We start from the raw sequence: 20,126 nt of genomic DNA on the forward strand, positions 1-20,126 counted from the left end.
AAGACAGCAAGGTGAATAAGACGTGGATCGTGGATCAAATCTCAGCTTTTCCACTTACTAGCTATGTGGCTTTAGGCAAGTCACACTTGGCTGAACATTTAGTATTACAATCTTTGAGATGAAAACAAGACTTCCACGTGGGGTTGTTCATAGGACTAGCAATATGGTATACAAAGCACTTAAATGTCAGGCACGTTCTCACTGTGATAGCCCCTTTCTAAAGACTTCCTAATTTAAATATTAAGGCTATTAGGATATTATCCTTAAGGATATGGCCAATTTAAATATTAAGGATAACAATCCTTCATTATGCTTTGCCAGTTTTTTTTTTTTTAATTTATTGGCATCTCTGATATGTTCAAACTTATCATTTTGTTGGCAAGTTTTCTATTTTTCTTTTTTTTTTTTGGGATGAATACATTTTTTTTCTTTTATTATTATTATTATTATACTTTAGGTTTTATGGTACATGTGCGAAATGTGCAGGTAAGTTACATATGTATACATGTGCCATGCTGGTGTGCTGCACCCACTAACTCGTCATCTAGCATTAGGTATATCTCCCAATGCTATCCATCCCCCCTCCCCCGACCCCACAACAGTCCCCGAAGTGTGATGTTCCCCTTCCTGTGTCCATGTGTTCTTATTGTTCAATTCCCACCTATGAGTGAGAATATGCGGTGTTTGGTTTTTTGTTCTTGTGATAGTTTACTGAGGATGATTTCCAATTTCATCCATGTCCCTACAAAGGACATGAACTCATCATTTTTTATGGCTGCATAGTATTCCATGGTGTATATGTGCCACATTTTCTTAATCCAGTCTATCATTGTTGGACATTTGGGTTGGTTCCAAGTCTTTGCTATTGTGAATAATGCTGCAATAAACATACGTGTGCATGTGTCTTTATAGCAGCATGATTTATAGTCCTTTGGGTATATACGCTTTGCCAGTTTTTTTAACAGGATATTCCTTTTTTTTTTTCTTTTGCTTTGTCACCCAGGCTGGAGTGCAGTGGCATGATCTCAGCTCACTGCAACCTCTGCCTCCCAGGCTCAAGCAGTCCCCCCTGCCTCAGTCTCCGGAGTAGCTGGGACTATAGGTGCGTGCCACCATGCCCAGCTAATTTTTGCATTTTTCACAGAGACGGGGTTCTGCCATGTTGCCCAGGCTGGTCTTGAACTCCTGAGCTCAAGCGATTCGCTTGCCTTGGCCTCCCAAAGTGCTGGCATTACAGGCATAAGCCACTGTGCCTGGCCCTGTTTTCTTTTTAAGAAGATGATGGAAATAGAATACTGAAGGACAGTGTCAGATTGAAGGCCTGGAGAATGGGGAGGAATAAATTTCAAAAGCCATGGCAAGAAGTGATAAAGGGAGGTGAAAATAGCTGATTTAAGAGATTCTTGGTGGGAGGAGAATGGACCGGAGATGACTGGAAGATTGCCAGCCTGGGATTTGGAGGTGATGCCATTAGAGAAAGATGAAAGATGGAGGCTGGGCTCAGTGGTTCATTCCTGTAATCTCAGCACTTTGGGAGGCCACAGCGGGAGATCACTTGAGCCCAAAAGTTAAAGACCAGCCTAAGCAACATAGACCCCGTCTCTACAAAAATTAAAAATCAAAAAAGATGGAATGAGCTTAGGTGGTGGGGTGGGAGAGGGAGAACTTGGTTTGGCTTGAGGAAATCCAGGTGGAGATGTTGACTGGCTGTTGGAAATGGAGTTCTGGAGTCCATGGGGATGGACTAGATTGCATGGGAAGAGAACCAAGGACAGGGCCTTGGGGGCCTCAAGAATTAAGGATGCAGGCAGGGCACAGTGGCTTATGCCTGTAATCCCAGCACTTTGGGAGGTCGAGGCAGGTGAATCACTTGAAACCAGAAGTTGGAGACCAGCCTAGCCAACATGGCAAAACCCTGTCTCTACCAAAAATACAAAAATTAGCCAGACATGGTGGTGCGTGCTTGTAATTCCAGCTACTCAGGTGGCTGAGGCAGGAGAATTGCTTGAACTCTGGAGGTGGAGGTTGCAGTGAGCTGAGATTGCGCCACTGCACTCCAGCCTGGGCAACAGAGTAAGACTGTCAAAAAAAAAAAAAAAAAAAAAAAAGATGCAGGGAGAGAAGGAGGACTCAGGGAAAATTCTTGAGAAAAAATCGGGCCCCATAGGTGAGAATGGTGATTCTTAAATGAGGGCTTGTGAGACACCAATTGTTGAGCCCCAGTCCTAGAGTTTGACTTGGCTGAGACCCCAGAATTTTCATTTCTAACCAGTTCCAAGGTGATCCTGCTGCTGCTGGCCCAAGAACCACTGGGTTAGTACATCTGTTAGAAGAAATGGTGACCCTGGGAAAGCTGACAGGGTTTGAAACTCCTACCCTGGTGACAGCTGGAGTTGAAAAGGAGCCAATACTTGGGCTTTGAGAGCTCAGCTCAGGTTAAAAAAAACACAAGTTTGTAGCAGGGTCAGTGTGGACAAGGAAGGACATTTCTCTAAACAGTAAGAGGCTTTTCAGGAGTAGGAAGGATTAGATTCATTCAGGCTGAGGAGCTGGTCCAGAGGCTGGACCAGAAGGTAAGGAGTTGGGGAATGAGCATATTGATGAGTAAGGTTAGAGAGGTCGAACATGATCTTGACCTCATCTTTCCCATCCTGTCTGCTCTGCTCATGTTGCCAGACTCTGTGAGGGGGGGGCGCTACCTTTTTCCCAGTGACCTGAGCCCCAAATCTGAGTCATTCTGGCCTCCCTCTATCTCACCCTCTACCATCCATCCATTAACCAACTCCTATAGCCTCTAACTCCCAAATATTTTTCCATATCCATCTACTTTTCTCCATGCTTGTAGCTTCCTACCCTACGTCTGCTATTATTTTTTTACTTTAATTTTTTTTTAAGAGACAATCTTGCTCTCTCACCCAGGCAGGGGTATAGTGGCCCAGTCATAGCCCACTGCAGCCTTGAACTCGGGCTCAAGCGATCCTGTCGTTTTAGCCTCCTGAGTCGCTGGGATTATAGGTGCACAGCACCATACCCAGGTAATTTTAATTTTTTTTGTAGAGATGGTGGTCTCGCTATTTGCTCAGGCTAGTGCTGGATTCCTGGCCTCAAGTGAACTTCCCAGCTTGGCCTCGCAGAGTGCTGGGACTATAGGCCTGAGCCACCAAGGCTGGCCAGTCAGTCTGCCATTATCCTTCACCTGGTTTACTGCAAGGGCTTCACAGCTCATCTTTCTTCAAGCTTGCTCACTCCTTCCACCAATTCATTGTCCTCAATGTTGCCAGGGAGCTGTTTCTAAGATACAAATTTAAGCACTCTGTGTTCCTGCTTAACACCTTCCAACAGCTATCCCCATTTACTCTGAAGAGAAACATCTTTTTCTTTTGAAAGGATATTTTATGTTATTCCTCCTTACCACCCCAGTCTCATCTTACTGTCCTCCATAATACTTGTCCTTCCGTCTGCTCCCTTCACACTGAATTCCTAAATCTTTGATATATTTTCACCTTCAGGCCTTCCAGCATGGTGTTCCTTCTGCCTGGAATGTCCCCCAACATCTGGCCTTAGTAACTCTTACTTACCCTTCCAGCCTTATCATAGTAGTCACTTCTGGGATGCCCTCCCTGCTCTCCCAAATCTGGATTCTATGCTCCCTTATATTAGTGAGGTTGGAGAGGGTGAACGTGATCTTGAACTTCTTGAACTCATCTTTCCCATCCCATCTGCCCTGCTCATGTGGCCTGACTCAGTGCAAGGGTGCTAGCTCCTTCCCAGTGGAAGGAGACATCCCTATCTTCTGTTCTGTCTGCTTCACCTGTTAGACGGTACGCTCTGCTAGGGCAGACACAGTCACGTGCTATTCTTTCTGTATCTCAGCACCTAGCATGGGGCTTGGACCTTATTAGGTGTGTCATAGAATTTTGTTCATTCCCTGCAAGAGGATTAGAGATACAAACTCTCTGAGCCCAAATACCCTGAGATTTAAATGTATTCTCTAGCCTTGTGTTTTACCCTGTATAAGAACATCAAGTCTGTAGTCATAGAATCTGACCTGGGAAAGAACGATTCACACACTCATACAATGAATGTTGATTTTATTAGGTGAGTCTGCTTTTATAAATCCAAGTAAACGAGGTTATAAAAATGAGTACCTCAAATAAAATAGCTCTTAATGTACCTCCTCTTCCTTCACACCACCCACTTTGGGAAGCACTGTTGACTGGAAGTACTCAATTGAACATCCCATTGAAGAAAGCCTTGTGACATTTGCTTCTTAAAAGCAACAGTAGTAACAAAACTACCCAGAAGACAAGGGCCTGAGCTCCATCCCCCTCCTGAGTGTCTGTAGGTAAGGAAGACTCAGGAAAGAAAGCTGACTTTTTTCAAGGTTTTATTTTAATTTAAAAGATATTGTTCGTGCAAAACTGTTGGTAGTTCTCACGAAACATCCCTTCCACATTCCCCTCAGGCTATGATAATGCACACTTTGAGTTCTCCCATGGGACTTTCAGCACAGCACCCAGGTGACTAGTTAGCTATACCTTGGAGCCCTCAAGACAATCCCTTGAACAAAAGGGGCAGGCTCGCTGTAGCTGGAGTCTGAAGCCCCTCACAGGGCCTGGGACCGCTGTGTGCAGCCTGCCTATAACCTTTAAGTTCATGCTCTGCTGTCACAGAACCCAGTCTCTGCCTAATAGGGGTGTCTTAAAGCTGAGACACCCCTATTAGGGGTTTCCATCACCAGGAAAGTGCTTTTCCCCATCCACCAGGGATCCCTGAGCCAGAGCAGGTCATTCTGAGGCCAACTCTGGCTGGAACGCGGGTTTTTTAAGCAGTGGGTTGCTTTGGTCACCAGTTCCCTGGTCCCTTCTTTTGTCTTCTGGGGGCCTGGCCATGGCTGTTGTTTTCAGCTCCTGCAGGTAAGCATCTTCATTTCTCTGGGATGACTCCATATGGTGACGATGGGACTTGTTTATAGGCCACGATGCTGTAAGAATTGACCATAGAGAATTACAAGAGAACAGCTGGAATGGGGTAAAGGTGAAACTGCCCTCACAGGGTTAATGAGAATTACAAGGCAGGCTTTAGGCAAAATCATAAGTAGGCATTGACCAAGGTGTGCTGGTGCACTGTGACCCACCTCCCTGCAGCTGCTAGCTAAAAGGAGCATGTTGACCACTTGCTTCCCCATTGTTCCTTTAGATAGAATCTCTGGGGATCGGGCATGGTGGCTCACACCTGTAATCCCAGCAGTTTGGGAGGTTGAGGCAGGTGGATCACCTGAAGTCAGGAGTTCGAGACTAGCCTGGCCAACCTGGTGAAACCCCGACTCTACTAAAAATACAAAAATTAGGTGGGCATGGTGGCAGGTGCCTGTAATCCCAGCTACTTGGGATGCTGAGGCAGGAGAATCACTTGAACCCAGGAGGCGGAGGTTTCAGTGAGCCAAGATCGTGCCATTGCACTCCAGCCTGGGTGACAGACTGAGACTCTGTCTAAAAAAAAAAAAAAAAAAAAATCTCTGATACTGGACCTTTTTACTTAAGAATTGCTTAAGGTGTTTTTCATATCCTGAATTCCAGCAGAATGGCTGGTGCCAACCAGCCTGAAGACCCTCACCAAGGAACCAACTCAGCACAGGAAAGCTGTTTCTTCATTTCCCTGTCCCATGATTTCACCCCTCACTTCTTGACCAATCAGCGATCCCTAGACTAGCCCATCACACATCCAGACCCCTTGGAAGCCCATCCCCAAACCTCCCTGGGAGGTGGGTTTAAGGTTTCCCTCCATCTCCTTGTTCGGGTGCTGTATATCGTTAAACACTTTTTTCTGCTGCAACTCCCGCTGTTTCGGAATCTGCTACTGTGCAATGGGCAATTGAACTTGGTGGTCCTGTAACAAAGGGTGTGCCTTTTCTTCTCCATCCATTAGGCCATCTCTTTATCACTGGTAGACTGTAATTTTTTTTATCCATTTATGGCATCAGAATGGAATTTGTGGCACTGAGTGGGGAGAGATTGTCTGAAGGAACTTCTCTTACTCCAGATTCATTCCAGTCTTGCAAGTACTGAACTTCTCCATTTCCCATAACATCATGAGCCCTTTGCATCCACATTTTCTTTTTCCTGGAATCTCTTTCCATCTCACTTCTGCCTGAGGATGAACTCCCATCTATATCTCAAGATCAAGATTAAGCCGTTGCTAATTGCAAGCAGAATTAGCTGCCTCATCGTCTGCCTTTCCATAGCTCCTTTATCCATTACATTGTTTAAAATTATCTTAATAACTGGATGCACAGCAACTAGGAGGTCTGAACTGAAGTCCTGCATCAGTGTGACTTAGGCATGTCCTTCAACCTCTGGCACCCTGGGCTTTCTCATCTGCTGGAGCTCCAGAATCCTCAGGTTCTAAACTACAGCACAGCGCTTCTTGATGGATGAACAACACCTGGAGTTGCTAAAATGGGTTGTGGGCTTAGATCCAAGCCTTTTAAGGGAAACTGTAGACATTTCCCAACGCTCAGATTTCCCGCCTTCTATGAGTGCTGGTGCGCTACTGGGAGGGGCACTGACTATACTTAAGACTCATTGTATTACAGGGCTGGCAAGTGGAGAGTGAAGACTTGGAAGCAGCCAGCACAGGGCCACATGACCACATGACCCTTGACCCCTGCTGTGAACCACTACAGCACAGCCACAAGGCAATGGCCAGCATCTGACTTCATGGGTGGCCCCAGGCAGCTCTGGGGTGTGGGCGGTCAGCAGTCCTGACTTATTAGTCAGTGTAAGTCAGCACTCTGAGAGATGCTACACCCTCTGACAGGGCATGCATTCATTAAACAAATTCTTTTTGACTGCTTCTTATATGCTAGGATCTGTGCTGGACACAGAAGATACAGGGAGAGCCAAATAGCCATGGTCTCTGCCTTCAGGGAGCCATGCCCTCTGCCTTCAGGGAGCGTAATTAAACAGCTAATCATGAAATCATCATCACTGCATGCTACAAAGGAGAATATAGGAAGCTCTGGGAGCATGTAATAGAAGGATCTAATTTAGATTGAGAAGGGTTAGGAAAATTCTCTTTGAGAAAATGGTGTTTCAGTTAAGACCACAACTAGTTGGGTGGGAAAAAGTTGTGGATGGAGAAGGGAGAAGAGTGGGAGGGGAGGCGACTGTGGCTGAGGGTTGGGGAGGGTGGTCAATGGCAGGAATAGGAGGTGAGAGAGGGTGGCCAGGCCAGCTTATGCAGGGCTTTGTTGCCCATAGTAAGACATTCGTTTTTTGTTTTTGTTTTTGTTTCTTTTTTGAGACAGAGTCTTGCTCTGTCACCCAGGCTGGAGCACAGTGGCATGATCTTTGCTCATTGCAGCCTAAACCTCCTGGGCTCAAGCAATCCTTGCACATCAGCCTCCCAACTAGCTGGGACTACAGGCATGCACCACCATGCCCAGCTGATTTATTAATTTTTTATAGAGTTGGGGGTCTCACTATATTGCCCAGGCTGGTCTCAAGCTTCTGAGCTCAAGCAGTTCCCCCACCTCAGCCTCCCAAAGTGCTGGGATTACAGGTGTGAGCCACTGCACCCAGCCAGACATTTGGGTTTTATCCGAAGAGCAATGAAAGCCAAGTGTAGGGCTTTGAGCAGATGATGACATGACCTGATTCACACTTTAAGGACCTTGCTCTGGCCACCTGCTGGAGAGGGGGTGGGAGTGGAGAACAAGAGTGGTTGTATGGAGAATGGTTCAGAGGCTAACTCAGTCATCCAGGTGCTCTGGATTAGGGGGTAGCAGTAGAGATAAAAAGAAAAGCATAAGTTTGAGACATATTTTGGAGGTAGAATCAATGTATTAGGCCTGATTGATTGGAGGTGGGGGGAGATGAAGGACAGGTTTCTACCCTTGGTGGGGTGGTGCTGCCATTTAATGAGATCATGAGATTGGAAAGAAGGGAGTGTGAGCAGGCTTAGGAGGGTATCAAGAACCGTATTTTGGAAGTTTAAATGGTAATGTGAACCTTTGGAAGTACTTTAGGTTGCTTAGAAAATGTAAAGTGAGAAGACAGCCCAGAACAGAACCCCAAACATTTCCAACATGGGAGGTTTGTAGAGAAGAAGCTATCAGATAAATGGGAGAAAAGCTGGAAGAATGAGGTGTTTTGAAAGCCATGTGACAAATATTTCCCGAGGAAAGAGTGATCAACAGCATGAGGGGCGGCCGAGAAATCATGCGAGATGAAGGTGGCAGCAGATGAAGATCAACGGATGCAGCTAAAAAGTCATTAGTGGCTTTAGTGAGAGCAGCTCTGGTGGGGTTGAGCAGTGGGAATCAATTGAGTCAGACTGGAGTGAGTAGAAAGTGAATAGGAGTGGGGGAGTGAGACAGCACGTGCAGACCCGCCTTGGGATAACTTGACTGTGAAGAGAAGGAGAGACGGGGGAAGAGCATATGTCAGCTCTGGTAGAAGAATTCAGGAGAGACTGAAGAAGTGGAATGAGCTTTCTCAGGAGGTAGGAAAGGCCGCACCCAGATACCAGGTGCAATGCATGTAGTGGATGGGAGAGACGGTCTGGCTTCCTTCAAATCCTGTCTCTGCCACATCCTAGCTGTGTACCCTTTGGCAAGTTATTTAATACCTTGGAGGCTGTTTCCTCACCTGCAAAATAGGGATAATAATAGTAATTACCACAAAGGATTGTTTGGGAAGATTAGTTAAAAAATATGAAATAAAGTAGTGCCTGGCACGTAGGGCTGTTTAAGAGTTTGCTGTTATTATCATTAAAAAAAGAAGATGGATGCAAATGAACATAGGGCTGTGGATTGGAGAAGACTGGGAGATTCTGTTGGGATAGCTTGGCTTCTCTTTTCTTTTTTTTTTCTTTTTTTTTTGAGATGGAGTCTGGCACTGTCACCCAGGCTGGAGTGCAGTAGCACGATCTCAGCTCACTGCAACTACCGCCTCCTGGGTTCAAGCGATTCTCCTGCCTTAGCCTCCCGAATAACTGGGACTGCAGGCGCATGCTGCCGAGCCCGGCTAATTTTTGTATTTTATTGGAGACATGGTTTCACTATGTTGGCCAGGCTGGTCTCAAACTCCTGACTTTATGATCCACCCGCCTTGGCCTCCCAAAGTGCTGGGATTACAGGCATGAGCCATCGTGCCCAGCCTGGCTTCTGTTTATGAAGAATGAGGCATTAGTTAAGTGCATGTATATTGGAGGGCATGAGGGGAGAGGGTTGTAGATAAGCAGAACCTCGCAATTATTTCCTCAGCATCTCCCTATTGCATCTAAAGAGCAAACAAGAGAGGGCAAGTTCTTATGGTGGCATGAAATCGGCTCACTTTGGTACCAGGAAGAGGTGCAGCCACAGCCCCCTGGGATTGCAAACAGGCTGGGATCTCTCCTGGCATCAAGGAAGAGGATGCCGACTGTGACCCAGTCCCGCCTCTGCCCTCTGAGTCCTCCCCTGCTCTGGCATGCCTGCCTGGGTTTTTATGTCATTAGAATGTAGCTTTTCTTCCTGTGGTTTGAAAGCTTTACTGGTCTTTCCTGTTGCTCTCCTTGAAGACTGATGGTACAGCCTTGGCCTCTCCTAGCTGTGAAACTTTTTCAGGATCTCATTTCTTTAGTGATTTTGCGGAAGGGAAAGTAATGGAAACACTCCCTTTACACCAGAGATTCTCAATCTTGGGTGATTTGAATCACCTGGAGAGCTTTTAAAATTTCCTGTGCCTAGGCTGCACCGCAGATTAATTGAGTCAGAATCTCTGGTGGGTGGGATCCTGATAGCAGTCAATTTAAAATCTGGCTTTGTTTGCACGTGTCTCTCTATTGTTAAATGTCTACAACAGAGGGAAACAGTGTGCCTAACTGCCTTATCTGCATAAGCACTCAATCAATTGCTTACTTGTATCTTCCCACTGCTTTCATTTGTCTCTTGATGTCTTTATGACACACATGAACTAGTAAGACTCATTTCCTTTTGTTGATTTTTGGGTTTTGTTTAAGTTAAAGAGACTACATTAACCAACTGCCAATAAAATTGGACTGGATAATTTTCAAGCGGGCAAAAACTACTCATCCTTTACTCATTTGGCCAGAGGCTGGGACTCCTGAGGAGTTTGCACTGCATGGTAGCGCTAGCTAAAATCCAACCCATTCAGCCAGTACTCATACGAAAACAGGAACACACGAAAAGTCCTTAGGGTTGGACAGTTTGAAGACAGAGCTGGCTCAGTTTGCACCTTAGGAATGAGACCTGGTCATGCCTGCTGATCCATACATTCTCTCAGCTATTTGGTCTTCCTATCTTATTTTTCTCAATTATGAAATGATGAAAAAAGCCCTAATGATTGACGGCTCCTGTCCTAGGAAGTTCAACTTTCCATTCAGGCTGAGATTTGTAATATGATGTGATGTGAGAATTCCAAAAGGGCTTCATCACTGTCCCCTTGAACCTGCCTTCCTTTATTTTCTACTCTGCTGCCTACTATACCACCATTACTGATCTGTAGAGTCCTCATGTGCTATTAGGCAGGTCCCTTGAAAATGCAAATCTATATCAAATCCTTGCGCTTTACTGTGGATACATTTATTCTGTGTGTGTGTGTGTGTGTATATATATATTCCTTTCTCATGTGGCAGCAGTGGTAGGAGCATGAGAGAACCTCACTTCAAAGGAAGTGGTAAAAGGGCCTAACAGTCTAAAGAGAACAGTGCTGTTCCATATGGGAACCTCAACCCACATGTGGTTACTGAATACTTGAAATGTGACGTCCAAATCGAGATGTACTGTAAGCATAAAATACATACTGGATTTCAAAGAGTTAGTGTAAAAATGAAGTGAAATATCTCATTGACACATTTTGTAAATGGATTAGATGTGGAGATGATATTTTGCATGTCAAATATGTTATTAATATTAAAATTAATTTCACCTGTCACTTTTCTCTTTTTAAAATGTGGCTACTAGAGAAGTGAAAATCACACATATGGCTTGCATCTGTGGCTGCTACTGTATTTCTGTGGGACAGGGCTGAAGACAGAACTATTCCGTGCTGTCTTTCCATTTTGTTGATGACCTAGGCTAGTGGTCTCCATAGCGTGCTCTGATTTTACAAATGAGACAATTCCCCCAGAGAAGTCAAGGGAATTGTCCGAGGCCCTGTCTGGAGCTCACACAGTCCAGCGGCCGGGAGATTTCAGCAGCACTGAGCACAGAGCCCTGTGAGGGTACGGGGAAGAAACTGTCCTCTGAAATGAGGACTGATGACTTTCACCTAAAGGCAGCTGAACAGAAGAGATCTGATGGTTCATGAAGGTTTCCAATCACAGCCTCTAATTATAAGGAAGTATACGGGACTCGTATAAATAGTCATTACAAAACTGCCAAAGAGTGAGCCAGTGCCTAACGACCCTGTTTCTTACTTGTGATTTTGAGGAATTCTGAAATGGCCAGATTTTTAGTGTTGGGAAACAGGAGGACTTTTTCTTTGTGAGAGAGCCTACTCAGGACCCACTGCATAAATGCTGAAAATAAATAATGTGGTGATGGTGGGCTGGAGAAGGTCCAACATTCCTTGACCTAAGCATCAGGGTCCCAGCCCAAGCAGCAGTTGCTGCTCCCATCCTACCTGATTGGGATGATGGCCAGGAAGGAGAGAAAGGAGGAGAGAGCAAAGCAGGAGCCCACAAACATGTCCATGGTGAGCTGGTAGATCTTGTTGTACAAGGTGGATGTCACCACGCCGGTCAGAGCCAAGGACAGCTGCAGTATGACGAACACCTTTCCTGTGGAAGGGACAGAGATTACTCCAGAGTGCCTTGCTGTCCCTGCCTCACTCCCCATTAGCTGAGTCTCTGGAGAGCTCTTAGGGGACCCTTCCTTCTTACTCTCTCTCTCTCTCTTTTTTTAGAGACAGAGTCTCACTCTGTTGCCCAGGCTGGAGTGTAGTGCCACAATCCTGGCTCACTGCAGCCTTAAACTCTTGGGCTCAGGCAGTCCTCCTGACTCAGCCTCCCGAGTAGCTGGGACTACAGGCACGTGCCACCATGCCCTGCTAATTTTTAAATTTTTTTTGTAGAGATGGGGTCTCACTATGTTGTCCAGGCTAGTCTTGAACTCCCAGCCTCATGCGATTCTCTTACCTCGGCCTCCCAAAGCACTGGGATTACAGGAATTGAGCCACTGCACCTGGCGCTTTCTCAGTCCTTGTGTGGCTCAATTCGCTAGGAATCCTGCCCTAGTTGAATCTTCCCAAGGCCTGTGGACGATAGAATCCTTCTTTGACCGTGGCTTTTCAGTGCCTGACTTTCTAAGTCACTCCTATACCCGTCTCCACTCTCTGTGCCCTGGATGGAAACCAGTGTTTCTAGTGTCTTCAAAGGTGCTTCTGGAACTGTCTCAAGTGCCTTCTGCAGGTCGGTGCCTCATGCTTAGCGGCTCTGAAACAGCCCGGGCAGAAGACTCCAGAGAGATTCCGTTCACTACTCACCGTAAGAGGAGCCCTTTATGAGTTTGGACATAGCTGATCGGATGGTTGTGACGGGGATGAGAGCAAACAGCATGACAGCTCGAGCTGAAAGAGATCACACAAGAACATTCCTTGCTGTAGCCGAGCCTGGGCCAAGGAGGAAATTAGCAAAAGCCTCTCTTACAACCCCCATCTCCCCACAATCCGAATGTGGCTTGACCTGGAGGAAGTCATTTCTCTGCTGGCACACTAGCGCTCTCCCTTGAGCAGTCTGTGACCCTCTGAGCTCTGATGCTGCTGTGTATGCTGCATACCAGTCTGCAAGGTGGCCGGGCACAGTTGACATGGTGACAGATGGTGAAATATGTCTTTACTGGTGGAGTTGAGTGATTACTAGGGAAGTGGAACTGGTGCCACCAAAGTGACACAAGGCCCCTTTCTTTGTTTCTCCAGGAGAGAAGTGTCTGTCCTTGACATTAATGAACATCTCTGGGAGATGGTCCCGGGAGCTTTGGCAAATTGCCTCCAGCAATGTGTCCCATGAATGCACCCACTGCATAGCTCTCAAGCTCTATTGATTATCCAGATCCATTGTGTGTGTGTGTGTGTGTGTGTGTGTGTGAGAGAGAGAGAGAGAGAGACAGAGAGAGAGAGAAAACGCATGAGAGAGACAGATACAGACAGAGAGCCAGGCGTGGTGGCTCACGCCTGCAATCCTAGCACTCTGGGAGGCCGAGGCAGGTGGATCATCTGAGGTCAGGAGTTCGAGACAAGCCTGAACAACATGGTGAAACCCCGTCTCTACTAGAAATACAAAATTAGCTGGGCGTGGTGGTGCATGCCTATAATTCCAGCTACTCGGGAGGCTGAGGCAGGGGAATCACTTGAACCCAGGAGGTGGAAGTTGCTGTGAACCGAGATCGTACCATTGCACTCCAGCCTGGGCAACAAGAGTGAAACTCCATCTCAAAAACAAAACAAAACAAAACAAAAACCCAAAGAGAGACAGAGAGAGAGAAGTGGTGGGCAAAAGGGGAAGGGAGTACTCTGTCCTATGCTGTTTAATTGAGAACTGACCAGAGGTTAGCTTGCCATTTTGTTAAATGTTTCTAAGATGTGTGACCTGCCTGGGCCAAGAGCCAGCCTCAGATAACTGTCTGAAGTTGTTTTTCTGATATGATAGCCACTAGCCCCATATAACTATTTAAATTAAATAAAATGACATAAAATTTAAAAATCTGTTCTTTAGTTGCACTAGCTACATTTCAACTGCTCAATAGCCACATGGAGCCAGTGGTTTCTGTATTGGACAGTATGGATAGCAACTATTTCCATCATTCTAGAAAGTTCTATTGGAGCATTCATCTCGAGCTTTCTGCTTGTAGTTGTCTGACCTGTGTCCTCAGATGGAAACTTAATGCTGCGTCCTTGGAAAGTTCTATTGGAGCATTCATCTCGAGCTTTCTGCTTGTAGTTGTCTGACCTGTGTCCTCAGATGGAAACTTAATGCTGCGTCCTTGGGGAATTTATTACATTGGTTGTGGAAGGCATTTACTGAGTATTTTTACACATTTTTAAAAAGCCCTTGCTTGACTCCAAATGATTTCAATTAAGGGATCTTTTCAGTAGAATTACTTGAAATTCCACCCCTCCACTTTTTTTTTTTTTTGAGACAGTCTCGCTCTATCGCCCAGGCTAGAGTACAGTGGCACAATCTCGGCTCACTACAACCACTGCCTCTTGGGTTCAAGTGATTCTTGTGCCTCGGCTTCCTGAGTAGCTAGGACTACAGGTGCGCACCACCACACCTGGCTAATTTTTATATTTTTGGTAGAGATGGGGTTTTGCCGTATTGGCCAGGCTGGTCTTGAACTCCTGACCTCAAGTGATCCTCCCACCTCCCGCCCAAAGTGCTGGGATTACAGGCGAGAGCCTCTGCACTCGGCCTTTGAAATTCCATCCCTTTATAATGGGAAGGGGGTGTGGGGGAAGAAACCCAACTCCATCTCCTCTGTTGAAAGCCATCCTGAAGCCTCCCCTACTGACTCCAGGTACCACTGACCACACCTCCTTGACTGCCTAGGACCATGAACACCACTCTGGTAACATTTCATTCTCAATATAGATAATTAACAATACATTACAGATAAACTCAGGGGCATATAATCTTGTGTCCCTTGTGCCTCCTAGGTAGCAGGTTCAATCCCTGGTGCTGAGCTAGGACACCCAGACCATGGCATCCCTGGTGTCAGCCCCATGATGCAGAGGGCCAGCAATGTCCTGCCTCCTCAAGAACGACAGACTCACCAATATAGAACATGTATGTCTCTTTCACAAAAGCCAAGAGGAGGGCTCCTGACCCAAAGGAGACCATCCCAATCATGATCATGGTGGTGTCCCGAAAGCAGCGGGAGAAGACCAGGACACCCAGGAAGCTGGTGATGAAGATGGTGTACCCTGCAGCCATACCATAGCCCACCTGCACTTGGTTCCAACCGAGAGGCTCCCTCAGCACAAAAAGAGGGATCACGTCCACTGTGCCCACCACCGCCAGGTCATATATGATAGCACCCACAAAGAGCAAGGCAATGGTGGTTTTATGGGGTTTTGCTTTTCCAGGAGATAGAGGGTGCCCCACTGCATACTGTTTGTCCAACTGATCAGGATCCAGGGTGCGGTATGTGCCAACCGTGCCAGACACGGTATCCACGGCGGGGAGCTCCTGGCTGGGTTTGACCACCGACTTAGGGACCTTTAGCACCAAAAGGCTGTAGAGCAGGGCAAACGAGGCACAGCTCACGCTGCAGGCCGTCAGTATCAGGCCCTGCCCAGAGTGCCCAGCCATCTGCTTGAAGAGATGCCCGGAAGCCATGCTCCCGCAGAACCCCGCCAAGCCCAGCATCAGGTCAATAAGGATGAGGCGCACGGAGCGGCGGCCCTCGGAGGAGCCCAGTGATCCCAGCGCCATGACCCCGGACCAGAAGGCGGAAAAGCCGCCGAATAGCCCGTTCAGCGCCGCCGCCCCGTACAGCACCTCCACTGGCCAGTCCAGCAGCACCTTGAGCAGCAGCCCGAGGCGGGAGAGCAGGAAGCCCAGCAGCGACATGCAGATGGAGATCTTGCGGTGGTAGCGGTCGCTGAGCCATCCCAGCCCGTAGGCGGACAGCAGGGGGGACAGGCCCACCACGAGGTTGTAGATAATGTAGAAATTGGAGATGGCTCTCTGCTGTTGGTCCTCTAGAGCCCCCCGGGGCGACGGGCTGGCGCTGTGGTTCGAGGAGCCTCCGGTTCCGTAGGAAGCCTTCACCACGAGGAGTAGCCCCGCGTCGTAGAGGGAGGCAGCCACCTGGGACGAGGCCACCACGGGCTCAACCCAGGTCCTCGGGTGGAAGCGAGGCAGGTGGCCCCTCCGCGGGAAGGTGACCTCGGGGCTCATGTGACCTCTCTGATGGGGGATCGAAGGGCTTTCTGGCTGCAGTGACAAGGATATGCTCCCAAATTCGGCTGCTACGGCTGCTCAGGGTTCAGTCCGGGAGCGCGAGTGTGCGCCGTGCGCCGGGGAGCGCGCCGGCGAGTGGGGAGCGGAGCCAGGGCACGCAGCGCCTGTGACAGCAGCCCGCCTAGCAGCAGAGTGACCTCCCGAGTGACTCCTCCTCAGGCCAGAAGAGGCCGCGCTCTGCCCCGCCCTCGCCACCTCAGGCGGAGTAGGACTGGCGACAGTCCAGGGAAGCCAGGCGCGGGGGAGCGCACCGCGAGTGTCGGCTCCTGGCGCCAGCACCCCCGGGGCCGATGGGTCACGCTGCTCCTGTGAGCGCGGCCGCCTGACGGGGCCGAATTTCCCCACAGCCAGGCGTGCCCGGACCTCCCGCGGATCGCTGGGGACCCCCACCACCAGGGCAGGGGCTGAGACCTAGCTGGAAGGAAGCTCCCCTGGACTGGCCTGGGGAGCATTTCCAAATTCTCCCATCCCAGGAAGGCAGGTTTGGGCGAGAGGTGGGACGCCTAGGATTCTGCCTAGTATAAGTATTGAGGTGTGAAGTTTTATTTATAGATTTAATGCAACAGGGACCCATGTGCTATAGGCAGCTGGGTAGCACTTTGAGAGAAGTAAAAACTTGGGAGCCGCTAGATCCAGGCTTTTCTCCAAGCCAAAGGCCTCTTAGAGAAGAGTCCTGCTTAGTACACCTGCATTGGTGGGCCTAGTGCCTGGGCCTTGTCTAGAAGGCTCCTGCCTCAAACCCCAGGGCCAAGGGAGAGATGGCAACATCCTGCCAGCCCTAGAAGTCCCCCTAGATGATAAAACTGGACTCTTGGGCACGGGCTTGAGCCCACTGGAAGGTGCAGAGTCACCAGGGTCCTCTTCTGAATCAAGTGCCCAGGTCCCTTTCTGCTTGTTAGTAGTCACTCTTCTTCTGTCTGTGGGCTCACTCCCCTGGGCTGGGCTGAGACCTCCACTTCCCAGGTGGCCTCGCTTCTTGTTTAGGTACATACTTCTGCAAAGAAAACCAGGGTGATGGATGGTGCAGGGGCCAAAATGTACCACGGAGCATGACTTGTTCCATGGTCAGCCCCAGGGATGGAGACTCAAAGCACACGGCCTTCCTGTCCCTCTACCCACAATCCACTATACCTATGGCAGCATGGATGATCGGGAACCCAAAGACCTGAAAGGGAGATGCAGGTCTGCAGGGAGAGCTTAAAACGCCACATGGATAATATACTAATGTAGGGAGTAGGGACTGGATTCCAAATGATTTGGCGTATCTATGTGCTCTTTTGGTAGTGTTTAGGTGGGCTATAATCTCCTCCCCTGCCACCCTCAACCTCCAGCATGGCCCAGCCTCCTCATGTCTAGGCCCAGACAACTCTGCCTTCTGCAAGAGAAAGACACACCTAGTCTTGCCCTTCAAGATGTGCCCCGTGGATCTGGCCCAGCAGCCCATTTCCTTCTTCCTCCCCCTCACCTAGGGTCACCTTGGGAGATACATGTTTCACCCAACCCAAGCCTGGCTCTCCCACTCCATTCTTAATTTTTCCAGAGGCTACAGCAAACAGTCCAAACACCTTGATCCTATGAGGGGTGGAGACTCCAGGGAATGAGTAGGTTATGGGGCCAGGTGGTATTCCGCAATCAAATATGGCCATGAAAACAACCTGAACCAGATGGACCACTCTGGCCACTTGATCAAGGAGTCTGTGAATTCTAGGGCTCTAGACTGTAGGGGGCAGCCCTTGTCATCTCTGGGAGGGTCTGTGGTATTTCAGTTCTTCCTGTTGTCTTGGGAAACCAGGGACATTGGAAAGGTCTCTGAGAGATTCACATCAGATCTAGAACAGATCTAGTGGGAGCTGGGTTATTAGGATGCTAGTCAGCCCTAGGAACCTCCAGGCTTCTGAGTTCTCTGGCCTGGAAATGAACAAGACTCAGGGTAGTCAGGGTCTCTCCCAGTTTAGGCTACTGTCGGTTGGATTATATTCTCATCATGTCCCCACTTCTTGCTCCATCTCTGAATGCAGGTCCCAGGTGAGCTGGCACCTGGTCATCCTCTGCAGCCCAGGCTACCAGCAAGTAGAGCCCTGATCTTTCTACTCCAAGATAGAATCTAGTCTCCAGTGCAAGGTTGGCTTCATTAAAGTGCAAGTACTAAATCTCTGATGTTTAGATTGATAAAATCACACTATTCCAGAAGAAAGGAACTAAGAAAAAAAAGTAGCAGCTAATATTTTTTGAGCCCTTATTATGTACTAAGCATTTTACATGAATGAATTTAATCCTCCCAAGAAGTCTGTGAGCTGATCTATCACCCCATTTTTACAGACTGAGATACTGAAACCAGAGAGGTTAAGCAATTTGCACAAGATCACAAGGCCACTATATCAGGAAACTAGTATTTGGCATCAGACAGTATTTGCAAGCCTACAGCTATGGGGAAAATAAAGTTGCCAGAAAATTTTATTTGAGGATGTCCTCTTAACCCACATTGAATGTGGAGAGGAGTAGAAACAACACAATCATGTTGTGATTATTGTTGATCAACAATGGATTGCATAAATAGAGAGGAACAAGAGAGTGGATAGATTATCTGTTGAACCTATATCCCAGGCACTTTACACTCAGGCAAGGAATACTTTTGTTTTCTTAACAAAATTCATGGTCCCTAAATTCATCTTAGAAAGGAACAGTCTTTGAAAAACACCTTTGGTCAGTGTTAGAGAGTGAAATCCTCAGGTCTGAGGATTCCAGCTGTGGAGGAGCTTCCAGAGAGGGGGCGGAACCTTTATGCATGAGTCAACGAGAGGGAAGGGTGAGAGAGAGAACCAAGGAGGGAGAAGAGAGGGGAAAGAAGTTCAGGGAGGAAGTAAGATCAGCGGGTATTGGTGAGAAGAGTCAGGACTAGAACTCTTGGCGTCAGGGTGGTCTGAAGGAACTTTTGAAGAATAGGAATGTCTAGTGTGGATTTTAAACATCTTGCTGTATCATGTACATGTGAATCCTTCCTGTGACCTCCCTTTGCTCCTCAGTTCTTAATTTCTTTTTCTTTCTTTTTTTCTTTTCTTTTTCTTTTTTTTTTTTTTTTTTTTTAGACAGGGTCTTGCTTCTGTTGCTCAGGCTGGAGTGCAGTGTTGCGATCAAAGCTCACTAGAACCTCAAATTCCTGGGCCCAGCCAATCCTCCTGCTCCAGCCTCTCAAGTAACTGGGGCTACAGGCATGCACCACTGCACCCAGTTAATTTTATTTATTTATTTTTTTCTGGTAAAAACAGCGTCACACTATGTTGCCCAGGTTGCTCAGATTGGTCTCAAACCCTTGGCTTCAAGCGATCCTCCCACCTCAGCCTCCCAAAGTGCTGGGATTACAGGTGTGAATCACTGCACCTGGCCTTCCTGAGTTCTTTAGAAAAGTTTATTCATAAACGTTTTGTGCAAGCGGCATTTTTTTTTGTTTTTTTATTTTGGTGGAAACTGCTGGAGAAGCTATGATTCATCTCTGGATTGACATAATGCTGAGCAGAGACCACAAGGGGGGAAAAGGAAGCCATGAGAACACAAGTCTCCCAAGGATTCACTGAAATCTGGAATAGGCTTTGGACTTTCACAGGCTGTGAGATTGGGGAGTTAAGCCATCTGACCCAGATCTTGAGGGGCAGAGAGACCCTTCAGCTGATGTGCAGACTACACTGATGGGGAAGGCCAAGGCAGGAGGATCGTCTGAAGCCAAGAGTTTGAGACCAGCCTAGGTCTGTAGAGACCCTGTCTCTACGGAAAAAACTTAAAAATTAGCTGGGCATAGTGGTGCATACCTGTAGTCCCAGGTATTTGGGAGGCTGGGGTGGAAGGATAGCTTGAGCCCGGGAGTTTGAGGCTCCAGTGAGCTATGATCACACCACTTCACTCCAGCCTGGGCAACAGAAAGAGACCCTGTCTCTCTTTATTGTTAGTATTTCAGGGGCTGTGGTGAGCCTTTCCCTCAAAAATTGGGAGCAAGGAAAATAAGATACCCACTAAAGCATAAATATATAGTAGAAAAAAGTAAAGATGTACGAACTCATTCAAGAAGACAGAGACGAATCTTGTCAGTGACCACCAAGGACTTTATTTCAAGTGTTTCCCAATGACTGTCTCATCACAACATGCAAGATGTTGCCCAAGTCTCT

General features: G+C 47.7%; 1 protein-coding gene across 1 annotated transcript; it reads right to left on the bottom strand.

The window, feature by feature from the left end:
• Positions 1 to 4,074: 4,074 nt before the first annotated feature.
• SLC46A2 (solute carrier family 46 member 2) lies at positions 4,075 to 16,095 on the bottom strand. Its single transcript, XM_002820111.5, has 4 exons — positions 14,778 to 16,095; positions 12,492 to 12,575; positions 11,631 to 11,787; positions 4,075 to 4,984 (listed from the first exon to the last, which is right to left on the bottom strand). Exons 1-4 carry the CDS (start codon positions 15,904 to 15,906, stop codon positions 4,927 to 4,929), a joined length of 1,428 nt encoding a protein of 475 aa, XP_002820157.1. The 5' UTR covers positions 15,907 to 16,095; the 3' UTR covers positions 4,075 to 4,926.
• Between the last annotated feature and the right edge of the window lie 4,031 nt (positions 16,096 to 20,126).

Source organism: Pongo abelii, chromosome 13, assembly GCF_028885655.2.
Source record: "Pongo abelii isolate AG06213 chromosome 13, NHGRI_mPonAbe1-v2.0_pri, whole genome shotgun sequence".
Lineage (NCBI taxonomy): Eukaryota > Metazoa > Chordata > Mammalia > Primates > Hominidae > Pongo > Pongo abelii.